Raw genomic sequence first — 18008 nt, 5'->3', positions numbered from 1 at the left:
GGTGGATGCACTGGCTCATTGGAGATGTAAGAGCATGGTGTGGGAGAGCATGTGGGTCGCTACATACAAACTTACACAGTTTCTGGCGGGCTATGGGGGCTTTAGATTTTATCTTTTCTGATTTAATTTGGATTGCACCGACAGCTGTCCGGAGTGAGGGATTGAGGAAACTCCACTGCACATATTTTTCCTGCATCCAAGGTTTATAGAAGATCGCAAGATAATGCTTGATGCACTTGGACGAGAGATAATGTTCAAGCCCGAAGACACCCAGTGGGTCCTGATTAATGGAGTGGGCAGCTGGAAAGCCATGGAAAATTTTGCTAGGAAGTTACTGGCAAAACTGACGGTAGAAGAATCCCATAAGGAAAGGAGATATCGGAGGGTGCGAGGCTGAACAGGCTCGTGGCAGAGGGTCCCCCAGGCACGTAGGGATCGTTTTGGTGCAATGAAGTTATGGGCATTCCAGATACTGCACCTGTTGGTGTCGCCCCCCTTCTGAATTAATTCCACATTAGTAGTCCAAGAAGGGGGGAGGGAATCCAGAGGTGGAAGTTTAGTCGGTAGGGTGCAGGCACACGTACACACAAATAACATCTTGCAAAACCTGTTAGCGAGCCCGACACTTAGTGCACAAATGGTATTCCTCCACCTCTGCAGACCAAAAAAAAAGCAACTTCATCAAAAATACAAAAGTACTCAATTTCTATTACCTCATCCATGTACCCCAGGGAATTTAATAAATTCTTTTCCACTAATACTGATTCATTTCAAACAAAGCTACTCAGTTGGTTTTCTTGATGAATGACCCTACTGATTAATCAATAATTTTATTTCCCTTTGATACTAAGCAAATTAAGACCTGTATTTAAATATAAACAGTAAACATTCAGAGGGTAATGATGAAATTCCAGCCAGTATATGGATAGTGTGTGTTAATTTACAAAATTGTTTTCATATCTTCTTAAGTGTTTATAATGAATAAGATAGCTTTTTAATACTTCTTGAAAACCATATCGTTATCATTATTAATATATCAAACTTTCAGCATATAGTTTTAGGAAAAAATTATCTACAGACACAGCCATTTCCCAGTTTTAAGAAAATATTTTAAATTGCATAGATAACAAAAGATTCCATTTTCATTTGTTTGCCATCTCAATAAATCATTTAGTCCCACACTATTTTTCTGACAAAAAGACTTAATAGTTAAGGTATCAGACGAAATGCATACACTGGTCAGCCATACCTTACTAACTGTAAACAGGTTAGTTGAATTTTAATCTTTTGATATACAGTGTTTTAAAGAAGTGTCTCTTGCTTTATTTATTGTTCATTAAAGACCGCCTTAAATTATTGAATCATGCACTGTCACCCTCTTCAGAGATGACCATTGTATTTATATTTGTAGGTAATTATTTAATAGAACTTGAAAATTCTATATTAGCAGTTCAAAATATCATTCGTTGGACCATAACTTTAAAAATGGATAAAACTAATTGTACTGCATTTCCCAGGTAAAAGTAACATAGCTAATCGCATAGATAAAATTTCTATTAATGATGACGATAGTATTTCTGTTGCCCATAAAGCAAAATTTTTGGGTATTTTATATTAATCACAAATTCTCTTGGGATGATCAAATGAATTTATTTGCTGCAAAATCAAACCGTACTGTTTTGCCTTAAAATATCTTACACATATTAAAATCTGAAGTATAATTATATCATCTACCTCATGGAGGCTCCCTTAAAAATTCAAAACAAATTTTTGAAATTACAAGAATGGGCTGTCAGATCATTACTTTATTCAAAAATTAATACCTTATCAGATCATTTTTCAGATGATCTGATAAAGATCATCTGAAAATTCAAATGAATTCCACACAACACTTTGGCTTACAAGAAAGTGCCTTATGATTCTGTTATTTTTATAAGCCATTTAAAATATCTTCCCAACAATTTATTTAAAATAGTTAAACGATTTTCTTTACAGAAACAATATTACTCTGCCAAAGAATGTTTAAATATAATCAATTTTTTTTAAAAACAGCCTGGTGTGCGTGACCATTCAAATACATTTTATTAAATTATCAATTTTTTTCATTAAATTATTATTGTTTATGTATTTAGAGTCTTCATGTATCCCCCTTAACATAATTTCATGTGTTTCTATTTTAAATAACTAATATCAACTTTAATCAAATCTATTTTATAACTGTACATTTAGTGATTCTGCTCTGATCATGGATTTGACATGGTTTCCCTTGACCGATCTAGACAAATAATGGGACAGATACATTTTTTATCCATAGAGTAACATATATATATATATATATATATATATATATATATATTTATCCATTCCTTATATATATATATATATTTATCCATTCCTTATATATATATATATATATTTATCCATTCCTTATATATATATATATATGTTGGTATTATATTATTAGAATTATAATGAGTCATTAGTATACTGTGTGTCAGATATATGTAATAAATGTTAGGTACATATATGTTAAGTACATGTAATGTAATCCACCGGGTTGGTCTAATGGTGAATGTGTCTTCCCAAATCAGCTGATTTGGAAGTTGAGAGTTTCAGCGTTCAAGTCCTAATAAAGTCAGTAGTTATTTTTACATGGATCTCAATACTACATCATGGAAACCAGAGTTCTTTGGTGGTTGGGTTTCAATTAACCACACATCTGAGGAATGGTCGAACTGAAACTGTACAAGACTATACTACAGTTACACTCATACATATCATTCTCATTGACCCTCTGAAGTACTATGTGAAAGGTAATTACCGGAGGCTAAACAAGAAAAAGAAAGAAAGATACAAGTAATGTAGCCAAAGGATATAGTCCCATATATGCTGACATCGTAGAGTAACTGGAGGAAAGTGGAGGAATATTTGAGGGAGGTGCTTCGATGCAAAGATATGGAAGATAGAAGAAGAGGGTTTTAGTTAGGATTGGGTGGACAGCCCCAATCGGGAGAGCCGGCATCCCGAAGTATGCCGCTTCCAACGATCGAGTGAGGACTCCAAGGGAGACTAGGTTAGGAGATACTAACAAAAAGACCTGATACCGGTGGGGGGGAATCCAGTACTGGAGTACCCCTATTTGAGTGGGCAATAAAGAATGAAAAGATCCCCTGGTGGGGGGGGAGGGGGCTGACCTGCCATGCCGGACTTACTGCTGGTAGATGGGGAGGCCCCATAGAGTAAATGACACTCCCTTGGGCTGAGTTTTACTTAAATGTATGTCTGGCATGGGGAAGTAAGGAAAAAAAGGTGCATATAATGTATATGTTATGTACCAGTAAGAATAAAAACTTTATTTGGTAATAACTCCAGCATGAAGACCAGAAATGAACATTGACGAAGCCATTAAAACAAAAATTACATAATTCAATATGAATTAAATAGAAATTAAATACAAAATTAAACAGAAGGCATAATAATATTTATCTTGAAAAATTAGGATGTGAAGTACAGATAAAGCAATGAAAATGACTTAAATCACATTTAATACACCAGTTCCCCATACCTGTTGATAAATTTTATTACAAAACCAATGGAGGTGTAGTTTGCACTTATACTTTTGGCATTAATCTATTATTTTGAGAGTAATGAACACAGAAGTTTGTGTTGTGAATGAATTATAGTAAAAACAAAAATTAACAATAAAAGTAACAGCATATATACATAAAAAAAAAAAAAAACTAATATTAAAACCCAAAAATAGTGTACTAAAAGCAGTGTTAATAGTAACTAAATTATTAATTTCTGCAATATACAGAAAAATATAAGATAGATGAGGTGTGGATATTAAATAACAAGACATACTGCTACAGAAGAACTGTGCATGCTCAAAATTCATGTGACTGACAGCTGTGTAGCATGAAGCCTTCTCTCTCGATTGCTGCCATTCCAGTTTCTGTAGACATATCAGTCTGGCCATGCCTTCATTTGGATAACATCTGTTTTTTTTTATTTTGCTGAAAGAATGATATGTGTTCTATTACAGCAAAGAGTTGTCATGAAATTTCATACAAAACTTGGAAAAACTACTACTGAAACTTATCTTTTATTAAAAAAAGTATATGGCAATGAATGTTTGTCATGTGTGCAGGTTTTTGAGTGGTTTAATCATTTCCAAAATGGCCGAGAAGACATTTAAGATGATGTTCACCCAGGTCGCCCTTCCAGATCAAAAATGGATAAAAGTATTGAAAAAATTGTTTCCTGAAAGTTAAAACTATTAATCAACATTACTACCTTGATGTCCTTGCTCAACTCCATGAAAAAATAAGAAAAAACGACCTGAATTGTAGAAGAACAAGTCATGGTCATGGGTTCTTCATCAGGACAACACACCGGCTCACACTGCACCATCAAGACTTTCTAACTAACATCCCAGTATTAGACCATCTACCTTATTTGCCCGACCTGGCACCATGTGACTTTTATTTGTTCTCCAAGGTCAAATCTATATTAAAAGGTACAAGATTTCAGACCATGGAAGCTGTGAAAGAAAATGCGGCACGCGTCATGAAAGAGCTCACAGAAGAAGACTTCCAGCACTGTTTCAAACAATGGAAAATTCATATGGAGAATTGTAGAGATAGAGGAGGGGTGTATGTATTGAAGGGAATACTAACTAAATATGTATAAATTTAAAGTAAAATTTTTTACAGCTTTAGTCTCATTATTTAATAGTCACTATATATAATTTAATAGTCATTATTTAATAGTCAATATATAAACTTGCATCATGTATTATAGGATTATGAATGTACGATTTAAGAAATTTTTTGTTAAACTTTTTTATTAACCAATTTAAAACATGATTTTAAATTTATGTTAAGTGATGTGTTAAGTTAACTAACACATTATAACAGGAATAATGTATCTTCTTCCAGAACATATAAATAAGCAATCATTCATCTAAATCAATTCCACAGTTTAAGCTAAAAGTCCAAAAACAATGAGAGAATAAAAATTAAAAACAACAAAAAATTATAATAAATGCAATTTCTACCACTTCCTCAGAGGACACTGAATGTTTTTTTCTCTCTATCCTTGATTTGAGATGTCTTTACAAAACTGAACTTTAGTTCTGCTTGGTATTGAACTTATAGATTCCTGAAAACAGTATTTATTAGATAACATATATAATCACACAGATGACAGTCTCTTTTTTCTTTTTTTTTCCTGTTTAGCCTCCGGTAACTACCGTTCAGATAATACTTCAGAGGATGATATGTATGAGTGTAAATGAAGTGTAGTCTTGTACATTCTCAGTTCGACCATTCCTGAGATGTGTGGTTAATTGAAACCCAACCACCAAAGAACACCGGTATCCATGATTCAAATCCGTGTAAAAATAACTGGCTTTACTAGGACTTGAACGCTGGAACTCTCGGCTTCCAAATCAGCTGATTTGGGAAGACGCGTTCACCACTAGACCAACCCGGTGGGCTACAGATGACAGTCTGTCTACTAGGAAGTTTGTTAGAATTCTTCCACTTTCAACATTGAAAAGCTTTTTTAAAATTGTCTTTCAATTTGGCTACTTAAGACAAACTGGTAGGTCTGGAACAACTATGTAGCCATCAGCAGTTTGTAATCATGTTACATGGCCATCCACTGCTAAATTTGTTCAGTACAGGGAAAACAGCAGCCAATGAAAACATAAAACCTCTCACTGTTGCTCCCACAGTTACAAAGTGCATGATTCATTTTTTTTAAGCGGGTCAGAATCCAGCTGTTTTTCCAACAACAATTTTTTTTTATGACAGCCCTGATTGGAGCACTCCTGTTGCTCCTTTTTTACTACTCATTTTGAAAAATTGTTAATCACTAATGGTGTAATAATCATAAATCTATTTACAAATTAATTGCAATTTTATTCATGAAAGTACTAAAAAAGAACGAAGGAGTTGACAGAATAAAAAGTTGATTTACAGTACCTTTTCCGACGATAACCAGTGGTTTCTTAGCAGACATTATTGCTTTCACCGATGCTGTAATAGCAGCTTCGTCAGGCCAAACAAGGGGAGGAGTTGGACAAACATGGTATGCATGTACTTTACTTACAGGCACCTGAATATTTAGCAAATTTGCAGGAAAATCCAAATAAGACACACCTAAAAAGAAATTCAAAAGTTAAAAAAATATAAACATAGCTGGTTAATTTAAACTTCATAGAAAAATTCATCCATTTAATGTATAAATAATACAGAAAGGAAAATTACAAAAGAAAATTTTAGATTGACATTGTGTCAAAAAAGTTTGTTTTAAACAACTTTTAAAAAATTCAGTCCATATGCATTTTTATAGTATATGGTTCCTAGTTTATAGTATATAGTTCCTAGTTTTACTGTTCATCAAATATGCAGATATGCCAATTTCAATAACTACCTTTTGTTTACAAGTTCCTCTGATAATCTCATAGTAAGTTTCTTTCATAAAACTAAAGTGGAATATAACTTTTTTAATAAAAGAATTATGTACGTCGTCTACAAAAAATAATATACATATGTATATTATCATTATACAATACATATATATCATACACTACATATGTAAATTATATATTTAAATGTTCTATAAAAAGATTTAAAGATTTGTTATCATTGCTAAATCTTGATTTTTATTGCGTGTGTTCTAAGTGTAAAATGTAGATTTAAGGTCAGTTGAGAAAAATTATTTGGCACAATATTTTACACCAATAGAAGTGCATAAACTTGAAAGTAAACATTAATGCTTAGTTTCACATTCCAGAAATCTTTACCTCATAGTCAGCAAGTAACCTACATTAAATCTCTGGTCTAACTTTCTTATTATTATTAAGGCACAGGTCTACATCTCCTTTTTATTCCTTGCAAACAGCTCTTTTCATGTAATATTTTTTTTAAGCCTATCCATATTTTAAATAAAACAGAAGATTAAATAAAGTTAATAAAACTGATTTAAAAAACACACTAAAAATAACACTTCCCCCGTTGTTTTTTTTCTTTAAATTTTTACATTTCTTTGAAGTAGACAGCAAATTAAGTTACTAAATTTAAGATAATTTTATAACATAAAAAAGGGTTATCTTAAGATTATTTTATAGAATAAAATTTGATACCAAAACATCAGTTGATGGTCAAAAAACACAACTGTGGCAGTACGCAACATAAAACATGCGCACATAAAGCATAAAAATCAGTAAATTCCATCCACCATGACCAATATTTCGTATCAAATCAGACTTTTATTATACATTATTTCTTTTTATGTAAGTTTTCTCCAAAATCTTATTATATTTTAACAACAATCAATTATTATTATTATTATTATTATTGTAGCCATCACCACTGCCATTGCCATCATCATCACAGTGGCAGTAACTGTCATTAACATTATTTTAATAATACATAAATATTTTTTCCATCAGCAATAGGAAACATCAAATGGCAAATATTCATTAAACCTGAAATGACTAAAAGAAAAAATCATATATCAGAAATCCTTATAGCATTCTCTATAGAATTAATGAAAAAAATAACATTAAAAAATCCTGAAATTATGTAAATATTGTGTCAATTTTGTAACAAACTCCAAATAACAAAAATATCAAATAAAAAAGGTTAATCCAAGTAAAAATATTTTTTATGCAATGTAAATAAAAAATATTTATACTAAACTTGGCTTGTTTATTCAAAGAAATTAAAATTATCAAAAAAAAATATATTAGACGTGTATACCTGGACGACCGTAAGTAGCTAAACGTACAGCTTTTTCAACATGCTGAGGAATAAGATATGCATTAGGTGGACGGGCACTATACTTGCAGTAAGGACGGCTTAATTCTACCTGAGAACATTCTTGAAAACCTCCAATTCCTTCATGATCTTCAGGACAAGCTCCACTTATTACTAATAAAGGCCTAAAACAAATATTTATAATATTAAAACTTTTCTTTGATGTTAAAATTAGGACTAAAAGTAAATACTGCAAAACAAATTTATTGTATCCTCCCTGATTTTAAAAAAGATGAAAGTTAGCTTAATAAACTATAAGAATTAAAACACCAAGTCAATGTAAACATTAACAAATTTGTAACACCAATTACCAATGAATTAATTTACTAATGCTTTTCAAACCTGAAGTACAAGTACTGACACTTAAGGAGGAGTTCACTATATGAAATTTATTGAAATCCTAAATTTTTAGAATTAACACGTGGATGAAAATTTAACATCCTCTAAACTTAATTTCCATCTTTACAATATAAATTATCATAAGAACTATATTACTTTAGATCCCATTATTAAACGCCATAACCAGACGTCTCATTTCAAACAGTCTGATATGAGGCAGAAGTCACTTCTAAAGTCTGAGTAGCCATATGTAAGAACAAGAAAATATTTCAAAACGGACTGGGGAAAATACAAACTTAATTAGCTTTCTGTTGGTTTCCCTGTCATACATAAGAATGTCAAGCCCACCAAAAAACTAGGAACTATTCATCTGTATGTGATACAAATGTCTTGCCAACCAAAGAGTTCAGTTCAATCATCATTACTATCAGGGAAAGCAACTTTTTTTGTCCTTGTAACTTAGGTACTGTACATGCATCAAATCCATAAGGAAAACTGGGCCAGATAATGTAAAGCAAGAAATTAATGTATTCCTTTCTGATTAAAGGTAATTAACACTCCCTCTACTTGGCAATAAAAAAAAATAAAAAAAATTACAATATATCTAATGAAATTTGAAAACAAAATAGAACAGGCAATACCTACACCTGATATGTCAATATCAGTAAAAAATGTATGAAATGGCAATATAGCATACAGTAGATTGTACTGTACATTCTGCACAGTTAACAGATTTTAAGGTTATTTTTCCAACCATCAGTTTAAACTCAGCACATAAAGTATGAGTTGTTTTTACACGATTCTCCAAAAACGGGTGTAATGTTTTTTATGGTGTATGTATGTATGTTTGTTCCATCATAACAGCTCAACAGCCGAACTGTTTTAGATGTATGACCCTGCATTGGAATCCTTACATTACAGGGAGTGTTACAGGGTACATAGATATGTATGTATGTATGTGTTTTTAATTGTAATTACAAGGCCAAAAAAAAAATCATATTTTCAGTTATAAATGGATAATTGAATCAATAGTATTTTCAGTATCTTCAGTGAATATTTTGATAGTATTTATTTGTATTGAAAATAGTTGTTTTAAGATCTGCTACAATATGGAATGAATGAATTACGGCAGTAAAATTTACTAATTTATTTTATAATTATTATTTATTGTTTATAAACATTTAAGAAAAAAATCTTATGATTTTTTGACGGGCAGTATGTTCAAATCATGTAAACATGTTCGTTTTACTGCTAAATATTAACTGATAATCCCTTTCTTTTATTAATAAAATTAATAAATAAAAATACAAATATAAATTATAAGTAAAAATAATCTACACTTAGAAATTAAATTAAATAAACTGTAGATTAATTGACAACGGACTGCTCAAGCACGAGGGAATCATGTGTAGCCACCCGGTGCACTCCCACTGGTCTGCTTTAGGCCAAAATCTTATTGCTAAATATTAATTAATAATCCCTTCTTTATAATTTTTACACAACTGCCGTAAAAGGAGATAATGTATTTAGGGTGTACGTATGTGTGTAACTACGTTTGTTCCACCACAGCAGCTCAACAGCTGAATCGATTTAGATGTATGACCCCATGTTGAAATCCTTATGTTACCGGGAATGTCAGAGGCTGTACAAATATCTTTAAATAGATTTAAAATTTTTTTTTTTAAATAAACAAAATTGTCACCTGCACACTCTTCAATTATCCTATATTAAAGAACAATATTTGTCAGGAATGTTTTTTTCAGCTGTCATGTTTTTTTTTTTTTTTTCAATACTTATCTCTTGTTTGTAAAATTGTATTTAAGATTAATATTATTTTCAGCATTGCTTCTTAAAGATAATTATTTTTTCACAATTTTTCTGACGGTGATATCAACTGGCACTTTTCTAAACTGTTTTCTATTTAATAATGGCTAAAAGGAGCAGCTTTTCTTTTTTTATATTAAAACAAATATTAAGGTTCCTTCTTCCCTCTCAAAACTTCAATGAGTCCAAACAGCATTAACCATTTAAACCATGAGCAGAAATTTACAAGTAAAAACTTTATTAAAGCCTACTGGGAAAAAAACATTTACATACCATCCATTAATCTGGGCATTTGCCATGCCACCAGTACAGTGTAATAATCCTGGACCAGGAACAACAAGACAAACAGCTGGTTTACGAGTAAGATAACCAATGGCTTGTGCTGCATAGCAAGCAGACTGCTCATTCCTCATCCCAATATACTTTATCCCTGCCTGCTGAATGGCCATTCCTAATTCTATGATGGGGATACCAACAATACCAAAGACATACTCAACACCCTGAAAACCAAATAAATATAGTTTATATGTATTAATTATATCATACACAAAATAATTACTAAATGTCAAACAGTTTGAAATACAGAAGTAAACTATCCCTCCCAATAAAGCAAGTTATTAAACTATCAAGTGGAATGATTAGTTGATAAATTTTTTGTCAGATATAATCCTAAGAACCTTTTTAACTTGAATAACCTTATAATAACTTATAATCACATTATTCAAATATTCACAACTCAAAAAATTTTTCTTCATGACCCATGAGTTTGGAATCACCAATTTGGGTAGTTACGGTTTAAAATATACTTCTGACTCTCACTATAATTAATAACAAAAAGTCTCCTAGGATGGTATTAAAAAATACTAAAATTTACATTAGAGTAGTGAACAAAGGGAGCTGATAACAATCTTAATTCAAAGAACATGACCAACTATCAACAGTCTTTCTGCTAACACGGTTTTTTTATCCAACAGGTAATCCACTGCAGAGTATGAACAACCAACACCAACTTACAGAGAAGGAAAAAGCAATCCTACTTAGATCCAGAAGGTTCTACTTCACTCTCTGGTCACAGGGGCTACTTGGAAACCAAGAATCTATCAAGTTGATAACCAAAAGACTTTCACACACACAAAGGTCAGAAGTTCTGAGAGCATCATTTAAGGCTGAAGGAAAAAAAGCAGGATGCTTTCTATAGGTAAAAGAAGGTAATCTAAGACTGCCTCTTGTAGTGCCTAAGTTGAACCCAAAGAGTAGACTATTGAGACAAACATAAAGTATAAAGCACTAGACATTAAAAACCTAAGAAGATAACTCATATAAAGTTGCCTTATTCTTCAATCTCATGAGGAAGTACAGTAAGTGACCACTGTAATAGACTAATTGGAGGAGACCGTTGTCCATTGTTGGCAAAGTACATTATCAAATTTCACATATAGTATTACAGTATACCTATGTTATGGAAATCTCCAGGCTTACACACTACCTATATATTCATACCTCATTATTAAATACCTTATATTAATACTGTATGTAAATTAATAAATTGAATTAAGTTTTTTTACTGTACTTACTTGAATTACATAGTCCAAGCCCAGATCGCAAGCCATGATGAAAATACATAATTTGAGAAAAAAATTGAAATATGTAAAACACACGAAAAACTAATTTTTATTTCATTACGCTCACAACTACACAATGGTGGTTCTAAAATACTGATTACAGTAAACTGAAAAAAACTAGAAATGTAAAAATGTTTGATTTAGCCTACTGACGCAAAACTGACAGAACTGGGGAGTAAAAATTTCATGCAAGCAATTAAAAATTTCTTTAAACCGTCTAACACTTTCATATATAGCTTGCATGTTTTGTTCTTGCAACAAATCGATGTATGAAATTATTGAATCAACCACGTCACAAACACTAGAAAAGCTGGGTATTTTAACCATTTCCTCTTCTGCCTAAAGTGCAGAATCATTTTCAGTCTGCAAAAGGACTTCATGATTTATTTCTTTGTCATTCATAATTCTGTACCCAGGATTGGTATTGTCATCTTCCAACCATTCTTGCATGATATTTTCAGCAATCTATTTTCTCCTTTCCTTCTAAAAACCATCAGAATATCACCCACTTCACAAAATTATTTCTCCAAATCTTTTTCGACACTGTCATTATTTAAGGGAATGTTTTTTCAAGCATGTATGAGGGTCGTCTTATTCAATGACTGCCATGCATTATTTAAATTAAATATTGCTGTCTATTTTTTATATTCTTTACAGTTTTCCCCTATCTTTATCTTCAATTAAATCATCTTCCTCTTCAAGTATGGTAAATACTTCATCTAAATACCTTGCCTGGTATAACCTTTTGCATGCCACAATCACACTCTGATCTGATGTATTAAAGAGGTTATGTTGGGTGATAAAAGCTAGCATTTATTTTCCCGTCATAACTAACACATTTTTTTGGTACAGAATATGCTGGGGCATTAACTAAAATAATTAAAGCAGCCTTTACCTTATCACCAGGTAGTTTGGGTATGTCTTTTTGATACTGTCTCAGAGCAGGGATGAATTTATTAAAAAAAAAAAAAACCAGTCTTCAAAAATTGCTAAGTTAAGCCAACCTTTTTTGGAAGAATAGTAATGCACAGGAATATTTTGCATGATGATATACTTAAAGCACGCAAATGAGCAGCTTTACCAACAACAATCAACTTCACTCGATGTGTGCAATCGGCATTTGCACAAATAAGGCAGAAAATCTATCCTTGTTTTTTTATGCCTAGGTAGATTCTTTTCGTGTTGTAGTGCTTTGGTATTTTGCGAAAGAGACCACTCAGTGTTACCTTTCATCAGTGTTATATAGTTGGGGCAGCTGCAGTGATTCATCTTTGATGAGTTGGTCCATCCTGGCTTTAAACGGTTCTACTTCTTCATCAATGGCATTAGCAGCTTCACTATAAGTTATATGACTCATTAGGCCATAACAATTTATAAATCTGCTTAGTCAACTAAAACTGGTTTCAAATCTTTCAAGTCCTAAATGATTGTCAAATCTTTTTGCTGCATTCTGAATTTCCACTTCATGTATACTAACTCCTCAACTGCATTGCTCCATAAACTATTTTAATACAAAATCTTCCAGATTCACTTTCATATGTTTTTGTTCAATTTATGAATCAGTCTTAGAAAAACTAAAATTTATTGAAAATTTAACAAGTTTTGATTTTCTAACGTTTGATACTGTTTTTTTTTACGGCACATTTCTCCAACATTGACACCCTTGTACCAGACTCTCTTTTACCAATCCAAGTTTTTGGCTTACACACAAATTAAAAAGTTTTCTTTTACTAGTGTTATTGCTCATACACATCTTAAAAAAAAAGAACCAAAGTCTATATTACTAACAAATGAAATCTACAAAAACTGTTTACACGATACACAATTATATATATATATATATATATACCCTGGTAAATACACTTTTAAAACTACTACATATAATACAGATTTAACGAGAACAAATAACACAAGAATGAGTCTCTTTTCAATCACAACATGCACTGCACTGCAGTGGAAATACCATACGTGTCTTCTGGCGCAAACTGTTGCCGTAATTCCAACATGACGTCACGTTATGTCGAAAGTCCACTGTACGGAGGTCAGTTATAGTAGATACTTAGCCAGTATAGCTAGTTTTAGCTATACTACTACTATAGCCAGTATAGTAGTTACTGGGAAGCCATGACACTGAACATGATTAAGTTCCAAATCGTTTAAGGCTGATCAGAGATTCTACAGGAAGCTCTTTTTAAAAATACAATATAACAATTATATTGTAATATTTAAAATTCAATATAATATATATAATATGTAAATTGTAATATTCACAATTTTTAACAGTGAGTCCAACCAAACTTTCCCAACATTCATATAAATAAAGGTTCTCTTATTCTTACTACAATAACACTTAAACCATGACATATTTGAAACAGGACATACATAATTTCAAAAAATAAGTAAAATAGGCTGATAATGTTAAAATATATAGTTCCAGTCACAATCAGAACTAAGCTAAGAGTTTTGGGACTAGCAGACATTTGGCAAGACGCGGTTTAATGCTTACAGAAAAATAAAGGTTTCTTCTAAAACATAAAAATATCAATAACTTTTCAGAGAAATAGTGCTAACTATTTTAGAGATGAATGAGAATTGCTGTTATAATAGAGTATAACCTAGTTAAAAAGACTGTTCGTATCTGTGGAATGAAGGTACCAAAAATGAGTTAAGAATCAATTTTGCAATCTGATCAGTTTAAATTTATGCAATTTAAAAGAATAATATTCACTCTTCTAAAATGAATGTTTAACTGAAATTAAAATTGAATTTGCTTAATTTGAACCATAATGGTGTTTACTTAGGATCAACTAGTATCCATACTGCCAATGTACCCTTGTACTGCCTATCAAAATATAAACTTATGCGTGATTGAGCAAAATTTATTTGTATTATCAGAAATTACTTCAGTCAGTAGTTTTAATGGTAACTATTTAGTTAAGGTGCCTCACCTTGAAATCATAAAATAACAGATCAAATCGTAAAATTTTTTGAAATGTATTTTATGATGGAAACGTAGGTATTCGAATATTGATACGCTCGATAATGCAGATTCTCACCTCCGGATAATGTAGAATTCTTTCTTATTCACTATACTTCTTTTATTATTTAAAACTTAAATAATAAATTTATTATTTAAATAATCAAAACATTACTATTAATTAGTTGAAGTTGGCGAGTGAAGCGAGGTTGTAGGTTAAATTTGGTTAGATTAATGAAATTTTAATATAGTTGAGGAAGACATTGAGTAGTGAAAACATGCTGTTGAACGCTCCGTGGTTTTTTGCTTTTTTGGTTGGTTTCTTCTCAGTTTTGGTAATTACTCAACTATATTAAAATTTTATTAATCTAACCAAACTTAACCTACGCTCGCTTCGCTCGCTAACCTCAACTAATTAATAGCAATGTTTTGATTATTTAAATAATAAACTTATTATTTAAGTTACAATATCAAGTGCATCAATATTCAAATATCTACTTTTCCAACACTTCATTTCCATAATAAAATATATTTAAAAAGATTTTACAACAATTTGATATGTTTTTTTTGTGATTTAAGGTGAGGCACCTCAACTAAAAAATTAGTTTTAAAAATAAAATATGCGTGTATAACAAGTGATGAAAGTCCAAGGTCAGAAATTATTAGAAATAATTTATTAAGTTATTGGAATAAGACATATCATGAATTTGTTTAACGGTTTATTTCTACTTTAGTCTCTTTAAAAAAAAAAAGTAAATCTTAAAAACTCAATCAGCATACATTAAAGAAAAAAAGTACCTTCAGAATGAACTGCCATTTTCAAAAAATTTCTCCTTTATAATCCAAGGTAATGATGTTATCATGCAACACCTACATCCTTTCACAATGTATAACAAAAATAAGTTTCCGAAAGTCTTCGTTTTTTGAGCCTCTTCATGATACATATAACAAAAACTAATTTAAAAATATAATCCTTCTTCCTTTTATAAAAAAAAAAGAAAGAATGTAATTTACTTTTCTTATGGTGACAGCGGTCAATATTAAAACTTTATAAATCTCTGTTATCAGAAAGATAATGAAATTAATTTTGAATAGATTTTTTTTACATCTCACAGCACATTTTTTTTACATTAATTAGCACAGCTTCTCTCCAATGAGTGACAAATGTGAATATTTCTGGAATGAGACCATATTTGAATATCGTAAATTAAATATCAAAGAGATCACTTTTTTTACATAGATAAAACACTGTTTAAACTAACAATATCTCTTTGGGTAATCAATTTAAAAACATAATGGTGATTACAACATAGGAATAAATAAATTTTGATCAATTCAATCATAAATACAATGTTTCAGATGTTTAATCTCTTTATCTAATAAATGAAGTATTAATTTTTAAGTACTACCATTATCAACAAAATGTTAAAAACTGGATTTACTTTTAATTAAACAGGTTTCTAACCTGCCTGGAAAAGTTCTGCTACTGGATGTTGGATGATATGTATAAATGTAAATCAAGTGTAGTCTTGTACATTCTTGGGTTGACCAATCCTGAGATATGAGGTTAATTGAAACCCAACCACCAAAAAACACCAGTATCCATAATCTAGTATTCAAATCCGTATAAAAGTCAATGCCTTTAATAGGATTTGAACCTACCGACTTCCGATTTCGAAATCAGCTGACTTGCGTTGGCGGACTCACCAGTAGACCAAACCGGTAGGTTAAATGATATTATCTGGCCTACCTGTACCTAACATTAGCTATATAACTTACAAATCTAAATAAATATTTACATACCCACTTGTCATAAAATACTGAACACATATATTCTTTGTTGTATGCCAAACACTGCTCATTTCTTTAACTTTTTAATTTCTTTTGCTGAAAGTTAAAGAAATGAGCAAATTTAATCAAAAATGGAACATAACCTATACGAAACATATCCAATTTTTTAATATCTCATTAAAATAAACTTAAATTAGTGTGAAAATTACCTGCGATTTTAAGCTTTCGGCTAAAATCTTACTTCCATCAACTTCTCCCATTTTCGTTACGATGTAATACTGTTATCGTAACCGCATTTACATAAAGTAATAAATCTAGAAAACTCGTAATTAAAAAATAAACAAAAATTTTATAAAAAAAAAAACTAATCAGTCCTCTTCTCAGTATTTAATGTACTAGCTTCAGAATAACAGAATAATACGTAAACTGTTACCATGACATGGCTTTTTCATATAACTCCCTTCTTAAATTTCCCACGATCTTCAAGTATGACAATAGCAGTGCTCCCACAGGTTTTTTTTTACGAGTGACTGAATCTTAATTATTCTAGGTCCATTACGTAAAGTTTAGATAATCATAATCGTACAAAAATCAAAATAGTTTATGTAAATTAATAGCATGATTATGCAACACGAAATAAACACTATTATCAGTATAACAAAAACATCAGTAGGTGTGTGAAGTAAAACATTGAATTAATCACTGATAATACAATATCTCATCAATTTTTATTTTATAAAAAACCTTATTTTTTCCCAACCTTATATTTTCTATAAATTATAAACTAAAAATAATTCTAAATTTTAGCAAAATTAATTTTTAATTTCCTTATTTTACCAAATAAATAAATTTATAAGCACATGCAATAAACTCCTAATATTTTCACTCATACGATCTTTGTAGATGTTTTAAACTTCGTGAAAATATTATATTTACTAACACCGAACAGTTTTTACTGAAGTGCTGTTCCGTTTCTTTTGTCATACACAACACATACATAAATGTTTAGTAGTTGCGACAATCAAAACTAACGTGGAAACTATCATGCCAATGGGTGAATGGCTTTACGTAGTGTGTTTTGAATGATGTCATCTCAGCACCTGGGCGAATCCAGTTGTAATTAGCTCTAGCTCCAGTACACGTGTGCTGTGCTGGAGTGGTCCATTAAATCGCCGGCACTCGTGGGACCAAGATTTCAAGTCCACAAATTAACTTTATGACAGTGGTGGTCCATCTGAAAAAACCACCAATTCTTGTCTAGTGAAAAGGCCTCGGTCAGCTTTTTCTGACGAGAATAATAGTACTGCCAAAGAGATTACATGAAATTCTAAAGCATCAAATCTAAAATACAGAAACATTCGTTTTGTTGTACTTTGGAACAATCAGGTAGGTGGCTCCCTCCAATAGGTATCGCCTTTCCTAATTAATAAAGTTATAACCGGTTAAAGTGGTTCTCCAAAGAACATAAAAAAATTATGAGACCGAACGATTCTTACAGAAACTTTTAATGACGAGCAGAGTCACTCTCTGTTATGCCTTAGCAATATGGGTGGCATAAGCATAAGTACGGTATGCCACAAGACCCTAAATACCAGCCGGGGAGTAATTTCTTGCCGCGACCTTCTG

At 31.2% G+C, this 18008-nt stretch overlaps 1 protein-coding gene across 3 annotated transcripts in view; it reads right to left on the bottom strand.

Annotated features, from left to right (window-relative positions):
• The window catches only part of Hacl (2-hydroxyacyl-CoA lyase), a 48260-nt gene extending 31208 nt beyond the window's left edge, over positions 1-17052 (bottom strand). The window contains exons 1-4 of one of the 3 annotated variants that reach the window (XM_075380529.1): positions 16592-17052; positions 10266-10492; positions 7773-7954; positions 5991-6167 (exon numbers count right to left, since the gene is read on the bottom strand). In XM_075380529.1, coding sequence (XP_075236644.1) covers positions 5991-6167; positions 7773-7954; positions 10266-10492; positions 16592-16642 — 637 coding nt within the window. In that variant the 5' untranslated portion in view covers positions 16643-17052. Of the gene's footprint in view, positions 1-5990; positions 6168-7772; positions 7955-10265; positions 10493-16056; positions 16192-16394; positions 16537-16591 lie in introns of those variants that run through there. The other 2 variants (XM_075380537.1, XM_075380547.1) reach the window with 2 other exon arrangements.
• Between the last annotated feature and the right edge of the window lie 956 nt (positions 17053-18008).

Source organism: Lycorma delicatula, chromosome 1 (genome assembly GCF_047948215.1).
Source record: "Lycorma delicatula isolate Av1 chromosome 1, ASM4794821v1, whole genome shotgun sequence".
Lineage (NCBI taxonomy): Eukaryota > Metazoa > Arthropoda > Insecta > Hemiptera > Fulgoridae > Lycorma > Lycorma delicatula.
This window is presented reverse-complemented; position numbering and strand designations above follow the sequence as displayed.